Source organism: Hylobates moloch, unplaced genomic scaffold, assembly GCF_009828535.3.
Source record: "Hylobates moloch isolate HMO894 unplaced genomic scaffold, HMol_V3 SCAFFOLD_24, whole genome shotgun sequence".
In the NCBI taxonomy this organism is placed as follows: domain Eukaryota; kingdom Metazoa; phylum Chordata; class Mammalia; order Primates; family Hylobatidae; genus Hylobates; species Hylobates moloch.
In genome coordinates, this window is record NW_026652299.1 from 35,507,361 (window position 1) to 35,526,742 (window position 19,382).

Here is a 19,382-nt window from a genome sequence, read left to right on the forward strand (position 1 = left end):
TGCTGATAAACATACCTGGCCATCTCATTGAGGTCAGGGGTGAGTGGGCTTCACGACCATGACACTGAAGGCCAAGGGTGAAGACAACAGCTCTGAGAGCTGGAACTATTATCAGCCCCCTTCACAGATGAGAACACTGAGGCTAGGGGGGTCAGGTGACTTGCTCCAGCATTAGGCAGCAGAGCCAGGCTCCGGGGCTCTGGGACCTTCCACTTTCTCCCAGCCTGGAGCCTCCACGGTCCTTACATAGGGCAACCTCAGTCCTGTCCACGTTCAGATGTGGGGAGCAGGGGCACAATGAGACAGGGGTCCTCGCCACAGCACGGGCCCTGCGGGTGGTCCTGGTCATACGAGGACCCTCCTGCCTCTTCCCCTGCCTCCCCCGTATTCAGGTTGAGTGATGTAGGACAGGCTTCTCAGACCAGGCAGAAGTAGGTCAGCTAGTGTGCTAGGGGGGCCCCTTCCAGGTCACCCTGCCAGGAATACACTCCAGTGAGGGAATGAGGGCAGTGCCTGGGCTCTGGGCTTGAATCCTGCCTCTGTCTTCACTCTGTCTGTGACTTGGGGAAGAGGCGGGGTACTCGAATCTCAGTGGAACCAATAGCTTCTGAGGCCAGCTCTGCCAATCCCTGGGCTGCCCCGCCCTTCTCTGGCTCTCACTCCTTGGGCCCCCAAGCCCCTTCCAGTCAATGTGTCCCCAGCAGCTCCAGGCCCCAGAGGTGTGATTGAGGGTGAGAGGTAACAGGTATACAGCAGAGCTCCCTAAAGGCATCCTCACGGGATCCCCATTAGACGTTCCTCGCTCTGCTGCCTCCAGGGTGGCGCCTGGCCACGGTCCTGCGGGCGAGGGTGGGACGGGGGGTCAGTGAACATCCCCTCCCCACACCCCAGGTCGGCACAAGAGCCCTCCTCCCCCACCTCCTCCCTTCTCCTCCTCAAATCCTGGCTCCTTTCAATGCCCCTCTGTGTAGCATCTCGGAGACCCTGGGCCTCTGGGCTCACCTCACGCTGCTCGGCCACCCCAGGTCCTGACCGCACCCCATACTCTTGGCTCCCCTGTCCTTGACCCAACTGTGCCAGTCCTCCTGGAGGCCTGGTCCCTCCCTGCTTCACCCCTGGGGCCAACACACAAGGTGCTTTACCCCTCTGAACCCCAATTTCCTCAGGTGGTAAGAGAAATACAGGTAACTCTGCTCACCTCCAGCTCCCTGTGTGTTCCGTGTAAGTTTCTGTGCGCTGCCAAAAAAATGCCCGTGTGCTGCCAGTTGCTGTTTTTAATGGCTCTCCAGGTCTCCCTCGGCCCTAGACAGCCTGGATGCTGGGCCACGCAGGAAGTAAGATGGAAAGATGGAAAGAGGGGCAGCAGATGGCGACAGCATGGTGCCCACACCTCGTCTGGAGTGGGGCTACTCTGATCCTCTGGTCCTTTTGGGGGCAGCTGGCAGGCAGTGGGGCAAGGGGCACAAACAGTTCGCCTGGAACTGCAGAGCCATGGGCTCTGCTTGCAGCGAGTCCGACTCTCCTGGGGGCTCTGCTGAGACCTTCACAGGCCTGTGGCCCCTGCCTGGCTCCACCTCTTTGGCAGCTCTTCTGTCTATCCTGGTAGGGGAGCCTTCCTTATGTCAAGGCACAAGGTGCCCCTGTCCTAGCTCTGGCGGCTCTTAAAGGAAGCGCATGCCTCTCCCACACGCCATCATTTCAGGATCACCAGTCAGTCTGCAAGTGCCGTGGATGCATTTCCAATTGTCCCAAGTCCTCATGAAAATGTAACTCAAGGCCAGGCATGGTGGCTCACACGTAGAATCCCAGCACTTTGGGAGGCCGAGGTGGGCGAATCACTTGAGGTCAGGAGTTCAAAACCAGCTTGGCCAACGTGGTGAAACCCTATCCTTATTAAAAATATGAAAAAATTAGCTGGGCGTGGTGGTTAATGCCTGTAATCCCAGCTACTCGGGAGGCTGAGGCAGAAGAATTGCTTGAACCCGGGAGATGGAGGTGGCAGTGAGGTGAGATGGTGCCACTGCACTCCAGCCTGGGCAACAGAGTGAGGTTCCATCAAAAGAAAGAAAGGAAGGAAGAAAGAAAGAAAGAGAGACAGAGAAAGAAAGAAGAAAGAAAGAGAGAGAGAGAAAGAAAGAAGAAAGAAAGGAAGGAGGGAGGGAGGGAGGGAATGTAACTTGAAGAGTTGGGGACGAGGCAGTGAAGCCCCTCTCCTGGGCGCTGCCTCCTCCTGGACCCAGCCTAGAGGGAACACCAGCGTGCCTGTGCATTTCTGTGGCTGACCGCCCGCCACTGCCCCTCGCTGTCGGAGCTGGCTGTCTGCAGACCCTGCCGCGTGTCAGGGGTCACCTGGTCTGAACTTGGCACTACATATTCACCCCGGAGAATGCCATAATTAGGGTCAGCCCCGCTTTCTGACCTGAGGAGCTCTTTTAAGATTCTGTTTCTGCAGGGTGCGATGGCTCATGCCTGTAATCCCAGCGCTTTGGGAGGCCGAGGCAGACGGATAACGAGGTCGGGAGATCGAGACCATCCTGGCTAACACGGTGAAACCCCGTCTTTACTAAAAATACAAAAAAAAAAAAAAATTAGCTGGGCGTGATGGCGGGCGCCTGTAGTCCCAGCTACTCTGGAGGCTGAGGCAGGAGAACGGCATGAACCCAGGAGGCGGAGCTTGCAGTGAGCCAAGATCGTGCCACTGCACTCCAGCCTGGGTGACAGAGGGAGACTCCGTCTCAAAAAAAAAAAAAAAAAAAAAAAAAGATTCTGTTTCCAATGTGTCCCTGATCTCTGTCTCCCACCTGTGACAGCTGTACAAGCAGGCCGGCTTCCCACCAGGCTAGCTGAAGGCTCATGCCCTCCTCACAATGGCTCCCCTGACTCACCAGCAGTCAGACAGCAACACGTGGGTGGTCCTGGATTTTACATCTTTGGAGCTGGTCAAGGACCAGGGACCCAGAGATCGTTGGCAGAGATTACTGGAGGCCAGAGTCTAGGAGTAAAGCTTCAGGGAGAGGCACCAGCCCCAGCCTCCCTAGTGGGCAGTCTGTCTGGTGAGCTCTGGCTGCCTGTTTCCCGGGTCAGCACACCTCCACCTGCCTATGCCTTACTCCATATTCTTGCAAAAATCCCTTTCCTGCTAGAGTAGCCAGGGGAAGTTTCTGTCTTTTGTGACTCAGGCCCCAGCTGGTAGTGTAGGTCTGTCTATATGTGAGCCTGTGGTCTCTGGGTCAGAGAAGTAAAGCGAGTGGCCCAGGCTGCCCAGCGAGGAAAGCCCCTATAAGCTCCATCAGTCCGCCCTGCACTCACGCTCTCTCTGCCACTTGGAATCTGCTGCGATGTTTTCTCTCCTACCACTCACTTCACTCCCCTATGCTGCTGAACCTGTTTAATTGCCATATGTGGCAGACATGAAATCGGGGTCATATTTAAACATGGGAAGCTCCACTGACTAGAAACTCTATTGTACAAATCCTTCAGCGACTCCAACAGGCCTGCCTTTCTTATTTTTAATAATGGCAAAAGAGAGAGCACACCACAGTGCAGTCAAGTCCTCCTAAAACCATGTTCACCAGAAGGAAAAGACAGACATAAACTACCTTTGAGTTATTTCCCTTCGAACATTGGATGTCACTTCTCCTGGGAGGCTGCGCTGTGGTGGAGATCTGGGCGTGCGAGGACACAGCAGGTGCCTGATGAATGGAGCCATCATGACGGTTATGCTCCAACCTGGGGTCTGATCCTCTGCTAGACGGCGAGCCTGGCCCAGGCCCCATAGCCTGAACCAGGGGTTCTCTAAGTGTGGTCCCAGGGCCAGCAGCTTCAGGGTCACTTGGAAACATGTTAAAATGCAAATTCTCAGGCCCCACCCCAGATCCTGTGCGAGGGTGGCAGCGGTGAGGGGCAGCAGCCTAAGCTCTATGGTGCCCTCCACGTGGTTCTGACTCAGATCTGAGAACCCAGGTCCAGGGCTGTCCACTGGTCAGACAGAGGAGTCCAGACAACAATGGAACCTGTGGCCAGGGGTTGTGTATTTTCACTGGACCGCGCCCCCCCCCCCCACCCCAGGGATTAGTGCTTTAAGCCTTCAAAGAAGAGGGAATTAACTTTTGCTGAGCACCTGTTAGGTTTAATTTCTCACGTACTCTCCATGGCAACCCCACCAGGCGGTCATTCCTCTCGAATGTTAAAGATACGTGTTTAGAGTAGATGATCTTGATTACACAACTGGTGTGCAGCACAGCCAGGTGCAAAGATCCGAATCCCACACCCTCCTCCCACCACCATGGGCCTCAGGGACATGCTTCTAGCACAGTCATGGACCCTGGGTGACACAAAGGGTGGGACAGGGGACGCAGGATCTTCAGATGGTCCCACAGTGCTTCCTCTGGGTATCTATCTCCCAAGCTTCTCGCCTGGCCTGGTTGCTCTAAGGGCCTGGGGAGAGGCAGAGACAGGTTGGGTGTAGGGAAAATGGACACTCTGCCAGGCACCTCTGACACGCACTGCTGACCAGGCATAGCGTTCAGTGGGGCTAGGACTTGGACGAGGGTGCGGGCTTGAGCGGGGGTGCAAAAAGCCAGTCTGGGCAGATGCTCTCTCTCTGTGGGGCGCCGATCCCAGAAATGGTGGACAGAGCACGGCTGCAGTATGGTGCACACGGGCCTTGGGGTCTTAGCTTTCGTGGGCCTCTTCCTGCATAAAATAAAATAGTTAAAATTAGAGTTTACAACTGCATTCATATAAAGATGACTATACTCCAGACTAGATTCATTATTATTTTGTTATACTCAGCTTTTTTCTTCTGATTTTAAAATAGTGCGGTCCTAGGGCTGGTTAGAGTATTTCCTGGGCAGGCCCTGCCTCCTTAAACCCCTGCAAAGAAAGCAGCAAGGACTTCCCTTTGCCCCTTAGCAGAAAGCTGCGCTCCTTAATGGTTATGGGTGTGACCGACCACTTACATCCTATCTGCAGGACATACCTGGAAAGGTAAGTGGGAGGCAAGAGGGAGCTGGAGGCCAAGACTTCGGTCCCAGATATCCTAGTCCACATTTGTCCCCACCAGGTGTGTGAGTGCCGGCGCGCTGCAGAGCCTCTCTGGGCCTCCGTTTCCTCAATTGGTAAACAAGAACGCTGGGCGGACTGAGCTCTGAAAGTTCTCGAAGCTTGACAATCAGAACTCTCAGCAGAGAGGCCGCCCCTACTCCCAGGAGGGCGGAGGCACCTGAGTCTCCGGTGAGGAGGACAGGCCGAAGCGCTGCGTTGGAGATGTGCAAATGTGCAAGACGCGTGCTGCTTTCTCTCTGAGAAAACACCCCTAGGCTCACAGGCGGCCCAGGAGTTCCGCTGGGTGGGATGATCCTGGGGGCCTCTGGGCCGGGTCTGTGGACGGCTCTGCTGTGTGCCTGTGCGTGCCCAGTCCCGCGGGTGACCAAAGCCCTGGAGCGGGCAGGGCAGGAGCCTGGACCTCACGTGCCTCGAGTGGCCAGGTTTGTGGGGGCGGAGCGTCCCGACGAGGGCGCGGGGGCGGACCCTAGGGCGGGGCGCCGGGTGGCGTCGGTGGAGCCGGCTCGGCGGCGCGGCGCGTAGTTCTGCGGCCCGGCTCCGGGCGCCCCGGTGGCCATCATGCTCAGCGTCGTGCACTTCCTCCGGAGCTTCTTCAAGGTGAGAGCCGGCGTCCGGGACTTGCGGTCGGGCTCGCGGCGCCCTGCGCAGATGGGGAGGAGCACAGCCCGCGCTGGCCGCTGCGCCCCGGACCGTCCCCCGGGCACCTGGTGGGTGGGGACACCCTCGTGGCTCCCCGCCGCTCCCAACTTTCCGACGTGCAGACCCGAGGCGGCGTCCTGCGAAGTAGGGCTGCCTGGAGCGCGGGGAAGGAGGGGGCTCCGTTGGGGGCGGTAGGGACGGCGGCCCGGGGCGAGCCCCTGAGAGGGCAAGGGCGAGCGCCTGAGCCGGCCTCCCCGCGCCTGGATCGGCCTGGACGCGCGGGGCACTCAGAGCTTCTGCCGCTTGGCGCAGTACCAGCTGTTTCGGGAAGGAGGGCTGGTGCTGGCCCGGTGGGTGCCGGAGAAGTGGTTGCTGTTGAGTTATTCCCCAGGCTGAGAGTACGCGAGGGCGCAGCAGCGGCAAGGGGCTGGAACTGGGGTCGTGGCTGTTGGGCTCCTGCTAGGGGTGCCCCCTCTCTGGCCCGATTTCCGGGCCCGCTCACTATCGGGGACCCACTCAGTTGGGACGCCTCCACCTCGCTGCCCCCTGTCCTGTGGGGACAGGAACCCCAAGGTGGGCAGGGGGCTCCGGGGCACTGTCAGGGGTGGCCGACCACAGGTTGCCAAACCCAACCTCCCCAGGTGAGCCAGCGGGAGGGCGGTTGCGACGTTGGGTGGTGCTGGGCTCCGATGGGCTCCGACTCTGGGAGCAACTGCATGAAAGGAGAGGCATGAGGTTCAGCATGAGCAGAACAGCCAGCTCTCAGCTGCAGGTCCAGGGGGAGGCAGACCTCTGTGGGGCTGTCGGGGGCGGGAGGGCGCCCTACTTGGCTGTGCAGCCATCTTCTCCCAGAGTTGAAGACGGGAGTTTGGGGTTGGAGTTCTGTGGCCCTGAGAGCTCTAGTGAAAGGGGCAGGAAGCCAGGTGACCCAGGGCAGACCCGCAGGAGGCCTGCCCTCAGCCTATCCGCTGGCCTGGCATCAGCTCCCACCCCCAGCGATAACGAAGTGATACAGGCATCAAGAGTGGAGACGGCCGGACAGCCGGGAAGGCAGCCTTTCAGGAACCCGTGCTGGTGAGTGTAGGAGATGGCTTGGAAGAGCTCAGACCCCCTTCAAATGCCGACTCTGTCATTGAGGAGGTGTACAATCTTGGGACAATCACATAACTACCTGGGTCTTTGTTTTGAAAAATGTGGGTGATGATTCCACGCCCTCCACACATTTCAGGGTTAGTGTGAAGGTCTTATTAGAAAATGTGAGTGTGGGCCGGTGCGGTGGCTCATGCCTGTAATCTCAGCATTTTGGGAGGCCGAGTGGGGGGGCGGATCGCCTGAGGTCACGAGTTCGAGACCAACCTGGCCAACATGTCAAAATCTCGTCTCTACTAAAAATACAAAAATTAGCCGGGCGCGGTAGTGGGCGCCTGTAATCCCAGCTACTTGGGAGTCTGGGGCAGGAGAATTGCTTGAACACGGGAGACAGAGGTTGCAGTGAGCCGAGATAGCACCACTGCACTCCAGCCTGGGTGACAGAGCAAGACTCCATCTCAAAAAAAAGAAAAAGAAAAAAGAAACGAAGGAAGGAAGAAAAGGAAGGGAAGGGAGAAGGGGAGGGGGAGGAAAGGAAGGAAGGAAGGAAGGAAAGAAATGTGAGTGTGTTTATGAAGTGGTGAGCCCTGGACCTTGGTTCTGCTGCACCCACAGCAAGGGTGGCAAGGAGTTGCCCAGGTGAGGGGAAGGTGGCCGGACAGAATCCGAGATTCCTGGGCAGAATCTGAGTCACCCAGCTGGCCCCAGAAGCTCCAGGAGCAGGTGGAGTGTGGCTGGAGGAGAGGCCACTAGACATCTCTGGGCAGCCACCTTGCCTGCTGCTGCCTGGGAGGCTCCTGGGATTTGGCCTTTGTGAAAGTATTCCTGAGACACACTGTCCTCCACTTCCCCATCTATTCAGACAAGTCTTTCCATACTTTCTGCCGTGTGTCTGACTCAGGTTCCTGTAGGTCCTGAGACACCTGAGGCCTCCCTGTGCACACCAGAGGGAGCATCATCTGTGCCCCTCAGAGGGTCTCCTTTCTGCTGTCTACATGGGAGGGGCTCTGACTGCCACAGCAGTCCACTTCGGGCTGTGTGAGTGTGCCTTGCCGAGCCACCGAGAACATAGTTCATACTTGTTCCTCTCAGACACTGTTCGTAAGGAATACCCCGTGAGGACACAGGTTGTGGGGCAGGCAGGGGAGCTACGTGCTTGAGTCACCACCTGGTGCTTCCTGGTGTCCCCAGGGATTGGTCCTATGAGGTTCCCCTGATGATGGGTGCTGGACTGGGCCAGAAAAGGCCCAGTTCATTCTGGGAACCTCAGATCGTCCGGGTCTCCCAGTCAGACTCTGTTAGCTGAGATGCAGCTAGTCTCCACCAAGCCCAGGAGGAGGACCCCAAGGCCCCAGGTGTGCCTTCTGGTGGCACTTGGTACAGCCTCTGTACAGCACACAGATCTGCTTGAGCACGTTGGGCACCGTGGGATCCATGGGGCATTACAGTCGTGTGGCAGAGTCCCTCCCCGTGCAGGCAGACCAGTCGGGGAGCCTGCACCTGCCAGGGGCCCACACAGGTGCACCGCCTTGGGGGTCACCCAGCAAATGAGTTAGAGGAGCAGCACACCCAAGAGGAAAATATGTTCTCTCAAAAATCCAAAGGCCCTCACCGCATCGTGTGTGGGCCAAGCATGACTTTTGCTTTTGAGGGTGTATTTCAAAATGTTCCAGACAGCTGGACCCCCTGCTGCCTGCCTGGAGCCGTCACGCCATCACTGAAGTGGCAGGTTCCTGTATTTTCATGGAATGTATGTCCTACACTGTGGTACATGTATGTCCTAACATTTAGGGTACTTTGCTACTTGGTTTCCTCCAAGACCTATTAGTGTGCAGAAGACCCACATGAGGTCCTTAGGAGAGAAGTGTCAAGGTCTGCGTTGGCTAAACTGTGGTGCAGAATCAGTAAGCCAAGACAGGTCATGAAGGTGGGATGCTGTGCCCCATGACAGGGAAGCCAACCCACTTCCGTGGATTCCTGAGTACTGCAGCAGGAAGCACACACATAGGCACACACACACACACACACAGGCATACATAGGTACACATGCGGCCACACACACACACAGGCATACACACTTGGGACACACAGGCACACACACAGACACGCAGGTGTACACACAGGTGCACACAACACACACAGACCGAGTTTTCATCCAATCAGTGGCTCTATACTATGCCAGGGATTGTGACAGCTTCAGTCCGGTAGGGAGGTCATAAGCGGGACAGCACAGCTGATGAGAGAATCCACTTGATTGAACCCAGAGCCGTCCACCGCATTTTCAAGGCTACGTGTCTCCTGCACAAGCCTACCTGGCAGGTAAACGGGGGATGCAGCGGCGTCTTCTGCCTTGGGTGCTGGTGGTTTCTCAGTCTCCAGGGATGAGGTGTTGCTAATGAGCCACTATTTTGGAGGGGAGGGAGTTGCAGAGCCATCCAGGTAGTCTTTCCCACCATAGAAGCCTCTACACCATGGCTCAGGGAGCCAGGATGAAGTTCCTGCCACGTACAGGCATGTGTTTGTCACCTGAGCACTCAGGAGCTAGGGAAATGGCCATAGGACAGGTTTGGGATCCCAGTGGGCTGCCATGAGGTGGACGCAGGGCACAGCTCTCATCATGGCCTGCATGCCACTGCCTCTCGCAAGCCTCACTCCTGGTGGCAGGCTGTGGAGACATCCTGGGCTACCAGGAACGGTGTCAGCTCAGAACCAGCCCTCAGTGGTGGCGGGAGGTCCAGGTACTTCTCTGTCCAGGAGGCTCTGGAAGATTCACAGCATACACCTGTGCTGTTATGCAGGTGACCAGCGTCCCTACAACTCAAGGAGATTTGGGTCTATTGAGTGAAATCTGGGAATTGGGCAAGGGGCAATGCAGTTTATTCAGCAAATATTTGTTGAACACCTACTATGCACCAGATGTTGTTCTAGGCACTCATGGTAGACTCCTGCCTACCAGACCTAGTTTTACAAAGTGGTTGTTTGTTTGTTTGAGACACAGTCTCGCTTTCTCGCCTAGGCTGGAATGCAGTGGTGCGATCTCAGCTCACTGCAACCTCCGCCTTCCGGGTTCAAGCAATTCTCCTACCTCAGCCTCCCAACTAGGTGGCATTACAGGCACGCACCACCATGCCCGGCTAATTTTTTGTATTTTTAGTAGAGATGGGATTTCACTATGCTGGCCAGGCTGGTCTCGAACTCCCGACCTCATGATCTGCCCACCTTAGCCTCCCAAAGTGCTGGGATTACAGGCGTGAGCCACCATGCCAGGCCTAGAAAGTTGTTTTTTTTTTTCACATTTCTATTAATATTACACACGTCAGATAGGACCCTATTGGCATTACCTGTCGATTTCAGTCCTAGCAGCGCCATGGGTGAGTCATCCGTGCCAAGGAGCCTCAGCATGAGAACATCCAGGTGCCCCTCTGGCTGCCGGCACCTGAATGCTTCCTCCCATCCTCTGTCGTGCCAGCCTCACCGTTCTCATTTGTAGAATTTCCACCAACAGGAAGGTCTCCCATCATCATCTCCAGCTGATAGAGAACGATGTCTGTGGCAATATTCCAAGCTGTTGGTGTTCTCCTTCCTAAATGTTTCTTGGTGCTTCGGGCTGGGGCAGGTCCTTTTGGCTCCCCTGGAGACATGGGTAGGGATGTTGTACAGGTTGCTCTTGATCAATCTCCACCAACACTGTATCCCTTCAGATATCTGGATTCCTTCAAGGGATTTTGACTTTTCAGTTTCACTTTGTGGAGCCACTATCAAGCTGAGGTTTCAGGGAACCAACAGCTCACCTTCTGGCTCTTGGACTCCAGCATGGGGGGCGCACCTGCAGCAGCACATTGCCCTGGCCTGGGGTGATGCTCTTCCCCCACGGGTCGGGGACGCTCCAAATCCGTTCTCACCATTCTCCCTGGTTTTTGCTGGTGTATGTTGGCACAGTCCTCATCCTCTGAAGTAAGAATCTTTTCCTTGATGGTTTCACTTGTAATTGGTTCCCCTGGCTATGCTGGGATCTGACTCTGCTCTTTGGCCTGGAGGCAGGGAAAGGGGCCAGGGTGGGCATGAGCAGAACAGGGTGACTTGCTGGGGAGGGCATAACAGCCTGAAGCAGCCAGAGAGAGGAGCAAGGGTTCAGTGGGGTTGTGAGCCCCCGGTGCATCCCCACTCCTAAGGTGAGGGTCCCACTCTTTCCCAAACCATACCCTGACTGTCACTCAAGGAGCAAGGAAACAACACATCCTTCTGTATAATGCACCAGTCTGCAGATTGGTGGAGTCAGACATCTTTTGGTTCTGGAATATCTCAGGCTTGTGGCTGCAGGAGAGAAGAGATACTCGTACTTTATGTAGAGTGGTAGAGAGGCCCTGCGAGGACAGTGTGTTATTACCTCACTTTAAGCTGTACAGGGCAGTTAGAAGTAGCAAGCGCACCCGGCAGTCCTTGGATTCTTCATGCCTTTCATTTGGATTTTGTAGCAAGAGCTGTTTCCCCCACAAAGCACCCAGTAGTCACTTGGCCACCATTGATAATTTATTTAGGGGCTGGCCATGCAGGCAGTGAGATACTGGAGTTCCACATCTTCCACAGTGGTAATGTATTTCCACGGCTTTTGGCTTCAACTAGGTGAAATCCGCAGTCCCAGCTCTCCTCCCCACCTTCCTGCAGATCTCTTATCCGCAGGGATCCTGGTACCAGTTTCTTTACTAGTGAAGGATCTTGATTGCCAAAGACAGTAAAGGGCTCCAGTTAAGTGAAAAAAGAGTGACGTCTTGGCAGGTTGGGGGTAGCTCATTGGCCCAACTTGTGCAGGGATGAAGGGGGCGAAGTGCAGCTGGGCCTGTGGAGCTGCCCCGGGTGTGGGCTCCACTGCTCTACTGACAACGCCCTCTAGTGTCTCTTGTAGGCGGTGAGGTCTGTCCTCAAGAGCCAGGGTCCTGGCTGGGTCTTAGCTGAGCTGCCAGAGGGTGAAACGAGAGGATATCTGCCTCCTTTCTATTTTCAAGATAGATGGGGCCAGATTTTCAGTTATATTGGGATCTGCTCCTCTCCCCAGTCCCGGCAGCTGTTCAGCACGGGGCAGCCAATACCCACTCATGGTGTACGATTGATAAATCCTGCCAGGACTCACTTGGCCCCTCCGCTTTTGTGGGGGAAGGAGGGTCTAAACTACAGGTTCCTGGGGCCTCTGCCAGGGAGCCACCTGCATCCTTGAACTCTTCTGGGTGAAGGTCGCAGCAGGAACCCAAGGCTGGAGACCCTGAGCTGGGGTGGGCTGCCCTGTTGAACCCTACAGAGGCTGGTCTCCTGCATGGCGGAGTGGGTGGCGCAGACCTGGCAGGGGAGCCAGCTGCCTGCCAGCAGGCCTTCGGTGCCCCCCCTGGGCTGTGCCTCCTGCTACCCTGGACTTGCCAGTCTTGGCTGCGTTGCTGCTCAGAGGCACCAGTGCCTCCTCCTGCTATGGGCCTCATCTCCCTCACTGCCCTCCCGGGGGGGAGGCACGGTTCCCACCTGTGCTTTTCCTCCAGACCCTGCCTCTGCCCCCTTGGGCTCGCCCCTGACCTCACCAGATGGTCTTTCTGTACAACACACGTTCTCAAGCACCCCCTGCTTGTTGGGCCATAATTGGCATCTCCAAAGGTTGTTCTCTCCCTCTGGGCTGTCGGCTCTGAGGGCAGGGCCAGGGTTTGGAGCACAGCGTGTCCTCAGGAAATGCGCTGAGTCTGTGTGTGGCCAGGTCAGAGCCCCAGGGGGGCCCTGAATCCGGAGGGCGCCAGATTAATGTTTCTAGAGACATGAATTCCTGAAACCTTCTGTCCAAACTTGGGTGGAGCACAGTCCTGCTCTCCAGATATGGGCTGGGCACAGCCTGCCCCACCTCTGTGTGCGTGTCCTCCCACTGGCTTCGGCCAGGTGTCCTCAGCCATTCCTGAGACTCCAGCCACTGTTTATAACCTGGGAAGGTACCAGACCCTGCAGAGGGTTTGAATTCACTCTGGGTCTCCTGTAGGAGTCACTGACCTGATACATTTTGTTCGCTTCTCCCACTGAGTGCAACTAGCTCCCTGGCTCAGGAGAAGTGCTCTGTCTTTCTGGATCCCGTATGTGATTTCCTCATCTCTGCAATGGGCTGCCCCTCGCCTTCTGCCAGTTATAAGGTGGTGAGGTTTAAACGATATTGCCCATTGGCCTGTCCCTGGCTCCGGGACCCTCCACGGATGGGGATGGTGCTGCCTGTGAGGCCCTCCAGCCCTCACGTTGCCCTGTTGTAAAGGAGGCGGTGCGCCCTGCCTGGTGGGCACAGCCCTGTTGGCTGGATGCGAACCCCGGCAGTAAACCCCTAGAGACCCTGTCCCACCCTGGCTAGCTTGAAATGCCTTGGGCATCAGCCACGTGTGTACCACAGGGGTCGATTTGTCTCTCCTCCACAGCTTTTTTGCCTGTGAACTAAAGATTGCCCATGCTTGAGAAGAGGTCTCCTTGGAGCACTCCTTGGAAGCTGCCCCTCTTTCCAGCGTCCCTTCGTGACGATGATGGCCCCTGGGTGGGCCCACTCTCCCATAGAGCTCTGTGCCCTGGGGCACCTTCATTTCACCCCTCCACTCTCAGGGGTGTGTGAAAATTTAAAATAACAAAACCAAGGGAAAGCATGTGGAGAGAGCACCCAACAACTATTAGCTATCCCCCCCAATCTCTATTTCTGTCTTCCCCGAACAAATATATATATTTGAGACAGAGTCTCATACTCTGTCGCCCAGGCTGGAGTGCAATGGCGCAATCTCGTCTCATTGCAACCTCCGCCTCCGGGTTCAAGTGATTCTCCTACCTCAGTCTCTAAAAGTAGCTGGGATTACAGGCGCCCGCCACCACACCCAGTTAATTTTTGTATTTTTAGTAGAGACTGAGTTTCACCGTGTTGGCCAGGCTGGTCTCGAACTCCTGACCTCATGATCCTCCCTCCTTGGCCTCCCAAAGTGCTGGGATTACAGGCATGAGCCACCCGGCCCGCCGTATTTTTCTTATAACCAGTGGGGTTGAATGGAAACCCATCTCTGAAACTTGGCCAAGTGTGATGCTGCCTGATGTTGCTGGCTGAAGTTCCTGCTCTAGGTAGAAAGTGAGTTTTTGGCCGGGCATGGTGGCTCACACCTGTAATCCCAGCACTTTGGGAGGCCATTTGAGCCCAGGAGTTCCAGACCAGCCTGGGCAACATAGGGAGACCCCGTCTCTACAAAAATGTTTTAAAAAAAATGAGCGTGGCGTGGTGCACACACCTGTAGTCCCAGCTACTTGGGAGGTTGAGGCAGGAGGATCATGGGAGCCAAGTACAGGCACCCGCCACCACACCCGGCTAATTTTTGTATTTTTAGTAGGGACGGGGTTTCACCATGTTGGCCAGGCTGGTCTGGATCTCTTGACCTTGTGATCTGCCCACCTCGGCCTCCCAAAGTGCTGGGATTACAGGAGCCACCCACACCGACTGCCAGGCAGGACCAGGCTGCTGGCCCTGCGCCAGCCTCCATGCCCCACTTGGCTGTGTAGCGTAAGCCAGTCCTCCCTCTCAGCACCCCCAGGCCAGTGCCCTCCCTCCAAGACCCTCAGGAACCTGCCTGCGGGGGCTGTGACCCCCGCCGTGGGGAGGTGCACATGGGAAGAGTGACATGGGACGGTGAGAGAGAAGGCACTTAGGGCAGGATTTGGGCCCAGTGAGAGGAGTTGAGGAGGCTGGACTTTGCTTGGATGGATGCCCTCAGGAGGTGTGGGGGCAGCTCTAGGGTCAGGGGTCTTTCTTTAGCAGAAGGAGGAAGGAAGCCAGGCCAGAGCTGGACAGCCAGGCAGCTGGGACACTCAGGCATCTGGTGCAGGGTATTGATGGGGCTTCTGTGGTCAGGGCAATGCACGTTTGTCTGTGCTCAGACATGAGTCCGGAGAGGCTTGTTTTTCTGATCCGTCATGAGGTGGGAGTTGTGGGCCCCGGGGATCGAGTTATGTGACAGGGGTATGTTTAGCTGGAGAATCAGGGCCTGGCTGGACGGCAGATACACAGAGTGTGTTTCCACCGTATCCACAGACATGTGCCAAGCCCTCCAGGCCCCAGATTTGATTCTCCAGAGGAAGCCTGAGCAGGTCTTTAGGGAAAGCCTGGGTGTAATTCCAATGTGCGCAGGCTAAGAGCCCCGTGTGGATTCCTGACGCACTGGGTGCAGTCAAGGCGACTCTGCGGCCCTTTCCCAGCCTTGCCCCTGCCGGACACCTGGCCCCAAAGCCGGCTTCACTCTCCAGAAGCAGGCTACTCTTCCCCTCCCAGGAATCTGGCCTGAGCTGAATCTGACAAACTGGGTGATGTTAGTGACCAGGGGTGTCTCCTGCTTCCGCTTGAATCGCTTTTCACCTGGAGTATGAGTGCCTCAATGCAGAGGAGGCCGGGGGAAATGATTGAGACCTCATGGGCACCCAGAGGCATCTGGAAGACAGGAGGTTTCAGTCACCACGTTGGACTTGGAGGCACCAAAAGATCATAACTGTGCACATTTGATGTGACTTAATCATTCATCCCTCAGTCTTCATATCTGTAAAACGAGGATAATGGTCCCTCTCTGTAAGATGGCTGTGACAGTCACATGTGCTGACGTTTGTGGAATGTTCCTTTATACCTGCAAACCTTGAGTGCTCAATGCTGCGGCCCCAGCTGCTTTTCCACCCCCACACTTGGCTCCGAGGGCCTGACCCCCTGAAGCAGGGGCACATTTGGTGTCCTGTCCTTCCCTGGGTCCACCCAGGTCCCCTTTCTCTCTGTGAGTTCTAGAGTTTAGAAAACATCAGGCAAGGCTTCACAGGAACAGTGCTGGCTTAGAGAAGGTGAGGTCTCCACTTGGGGGTGAGTCAGGCATGGAAGGCGGCCCTGAAGGCCCATCCCTGTGCTGGCTCCACTGCCCCTGGCATGAGGGCCTGCGTGCCCTGACCCTCCCCACAGCCCCTCTGAGAGGCTAGGTCTGAGCCTCATGGAGCTGGGCCGCTGGGCTGGGGTCTGTCTGTGGGCGAAGCTGACCAGCTGAGTGGAGGCCACGGGTGTGAGGGAGCCACGCGGTTGCAGGGGCTCTTCCAGAGGAGAGGAAGGAAAGTCATCCGAGGACATGGGATCTCTGCCCAGGTGGGCAGGGAGGGTGGGCTGTGGCCAGTCTCCAGGGTGGGAGCAGGCCGTCTGCATAGGGTGGGTGGCCTTGGCCTGAAGGGTGAGGCTTCCCGGTGTCAGAGGGGCTGCCGCAGGCCTGTGGGGAGATGCCCTCTGGGCTGCTCCCACCCACTTTGTGGGGCAGCAAGGCCTCAGGCCAGGATCGCGTCTGAACCACCCTGTGCGCTGCCCCAACATACCGACAAGACCCCAAGTCCAGTGTTTTCATCCCCACACACAGCATTTAAATAGTCTTGTTAGAGTCCAGGCCCGTGCTGGGTGCCGAGGAGGTCAGGTCATGAGCAAGACGTACCTGCAGCGCCTGGACAGGGGCTTCTGAGCCCTCTGGGTAGTAAAGGTTGGCATCCTTGTGAGAATTCAGCGAAGGCTGTGAGCGCTGGCACTGGAAGCACTCGCCACGTGGGTGTGCAGGCACCTCCGGCCTGGCATTCCCAGGGCCCAGGAACCAGTAGACGGCAGGGAGGCTCCTGAGGACAGCACTCGAGTGATCCTGTCTCCTCCTCCCTCCAGTGCTGGGCTTGGAGCTTTGAGTGGAGCCGGGGCCCTGTGCATGTTTTAGTGAGGGTTCCAGTCACATGACACTTGCCTCCCAGGCTGCAGGGAGACCAGGCCCCGAGGGGACATGCTTGGTTGTCAGTGTCAGTGGGACAGGGATACAGGGCACAGGAGACAGGCCTGGGTGGGGCAGTGAGGCTCAGGGGTGATGGGCCCTGAAGGGGAGGTGCCAGGCACCGGCTCCCATTCTGGAGCTGGAGGGTGGTGGGCAGAATGGGAGCTGCGCCTTGGAGAAGCTAAGGGGGCCCTGTGCACCTCGGATCCTTCATCCCAGCCATGCTAGTTGGGGGCACTGCCCACCTGTGCACCCCCCAATGGCAGAGGAGGAGAGGACAGCTGTGGGGACTCCCCTGCTGCCCCCCCTCCTCCTTGGGTCCCCATCCCCAGCCGAGAGCACCTCTTCCCACCTTCCCTTAGGATCTGGGGCCTGGGTTCTGGCTCCGTGACCCCTCTCAGTGTCCCAACTTTAGTTTGTTTCTCAGTGTGCCCACCTCCCGGAGCTCCCCGAAGAGTAACGAGAGAGTGATGAAAAAGCTGGGGAGCGCTGGGGCAAGAACACCCTGTTTTGTTGGGTGTTTATTGTCATATCAGGGGCAGACAGATGCGGGCAGGGCTGGGGAGGCTTTAGGATGCAAGGAAATTTTCTGTGCCCTATAGGGAGGGTCACCCCCTTTGCTGCCCTTAGAGACAGGCTTGCCTGGGGCCCCAGTGCCCTGGCTTTGAGGTGGGATGGCAGCCACTCTGCTCCTGGGGGCAGCCCACAGGCTGTCCCAGGCTGCCTGCCTGTCCTGGAACTTGAAGGAGGAGACCCTCAATCTCTGAGCAGAGGGACCACTGTCACATACCCCCTTTCCATGATCTAGGATACACTGTTTTTTTTTTTTCCTGAGACGGAGTCTTGCTCTGTCACCCAGGCTGGAGTGCAGTCGCGCGATCTCAGCTCACTGCAACCTCCTCCTCCCAGGTTCAAGTGATTCTCCTGCCTCAGTCTCCTGAGTAGCTGGAATTACAGGTGCACACCATCACGTCCAGCTAATTTTTGTATTTTTAGTAGAGACAGCGTTTCACCATGTTGTCCAGGCTGGTCTCAAACTTGTGACCTCAAGTGATCCACCCACCTCAGCCTTCCAAAGTGCTGGGATTACAGGCGTGAGCCACCTAGGATACACTTTTTAAAAAACGATATAATACTTGTGAAATGAAAATGCATTTATAATTGATGTGTACATTTAACATAGTGGTTTTTTCTTCTCCCTCAAAAGCTCTCCTTGACTTAGTGGCATCTTTGTAAGCAGGAAACAGGACGCTGTAACTGCACACGTGGTCTGGGGCCAGTGTGTGGCATCCCACGGAGGTCCCAAGCCCTCACCCCAACAGGAGGCTCCTCTACTGCCGGGTCAACCTCCTGGCCCCATGGGGGTTCTCAAAGCAGCCCCCATTTCTAGGGCATCCTCAGAGGGACTCACAGGAGCAGTTGGGCCAGTGCCCCAGGGAGGGGGCAGCCTCTCTAGGGGCCTCTTGGGAAGTGTGTGGAATCAGGTCTGTCTGTACCTGAGGAAGGAGGAGCCATTGGCCACTGCCTGCCGTGTCCCTGGTACCCCTCATGTGGAGGGGTCTCCTCTCAGGACACCATGGAGAGCTACTGTTTCTGATGATACCGGTGTCCCAAGTCTGCCTAGGCAGCTGCTGCTGCCCGTGGCCAGGGGCTTTCTGGGAGCTGGCTCTGCTCTGCTCCCTCCATGAGCCCAGTCCTGGGAGCCTCTCCAGCTGTCCGTCATCCACAGCCAGCATCCAAGCGGCTACTGTTCGCACTCCCAATTCCGAGTTGCCCAACACCTCCCCCTGCAAGGACACAGCTTCTCCCAGGTGGGCTATCTGCGTCCACAAGCTGGGCACATAGCCCGTGGGAAGTAGGGTAGATTGTGGGCGCTACAGTGCCCCAAGCAGGGGTGCAGTAGGCCACAGGGTGGTGTCCCTACCCCACCTCCCTACCTTCAAATGTCGTCGTGATAGGGCTTCCCTCGGTGGATAGGGGACTGAGGTGCATGTGGAGGTGAGCAGAGCCACACAGGAAGGGAAAGCAGGAGTCAGCGTCAAACCCCCTGTCACGGTACAGTCTTTCCAACAAGACCCCCTCGGATGGCAGCTGAGGCTGCTGGGCCTCTGTCATGCATTCGCTTCTGTGGGGCATTGTCAGAGGGAGAGGCTTCTGTCCCATGCAGGCCTGAGGGGCTTCAGGCTCTCGGTGTAGCCTGGGCAGCCCCCGAGTTCCGACTTTGGGCCATTTACTCAGCTCCTGGGAATGGGTTCATTCTGCTGCACAACCAAAAAAACCAGCCTGCTGGGTCCCCTTGCAGAGCTGTGGTAGGGTGGGCGGGACATGAGTCCGCCAGCTTTCTGTGCTGTGAACACCGGAGTCCTGACCGCTGTGGAGCGGAGAAGTGCCTGCACTTTAAGAAGAGTGGTTGGGATAGGACCTGCTAGAGGCCAGCATGTACCTTTCCTGCCCTGGCAGCCAGGCAGCTGTGACCTGGGAATGCAGAGCAGAGAGGACACTAATCTGGATGCATCTGTTGGTGGCGCCAACTGTCAGGAGGGTGCTGGCGCCAGCTCCGCAGCCAGCCCTGGTTCGCATGCATCAGCCATGCAGCGCTGGTGCTCAGGCTGTTGTGTCTTCTCAGGGGAAGGAAGCTCACATCTTCCCATGAGACAGGCAGCTGGGAATGGGGTGAGAACATGCTCTCAGCCAGAACCTGGCGTGGTTCACGCGGGTTGAGGAGTTTGCTGCACTGCCGAGGCCCGCCCTTCGCCCACTGTGCAGGTGCTCTGGACCTGAGTGGAC

The 19,382-nt window shown here is 56.9% G+C and overlaps 2 protein-coding genes across 3 annotated transcripts in view; one reads left to right on the forward strand and one right to left on the reverse strand.

Annotated features, from left to right (window-relative positions):
- Nucleotides 1–4,107: 4,107 nt before the first annotated feature.
- On the reverse strand, nucleotides 4,108–5,624 carry LOC131382433 (uncharacterized). The gene is made up of 3 exons (XM_058434364.1): nucleotides 5,567–5,624; nucleotides 4,982–5,461; nucleotides 4,108–4,695 (listed from the first exon to the last, which is right to left on the reverse strand). Exons 1-3 carry the CDS (start codon nucleotides 5,622–5,624, stop codon nucleotides 4,535–4,537), a joined length of 699 nt encoding a protein of 232 aa, XP_058290347.1. The 3' UTR covers nucleotides 4,108–4,534.
- The window catches only part of ARHGEF4 (Rho guanine nucleotide exchange factor 4), a 210,715-nt gene continuing 196,906 nt past the window's right edge, over nucleotides 5,574–19,382 (forward strand). For both annotated transcript variants that reach the window (XM_032145983.2, XM_058434274.1), the window contains exon 1: nucleotides 5,574–5,664. In XM_032145983.2, coding sequence (XP_032001874.1) covers nucleotides 5,626–5,664 — 39 coding nt within the window. In that variant the 5' untranslated portion in view covers nucleotides 5,574–5,625. The remainder of the gene's footprint in view (nucleotides 5,665–19,382) is intronic.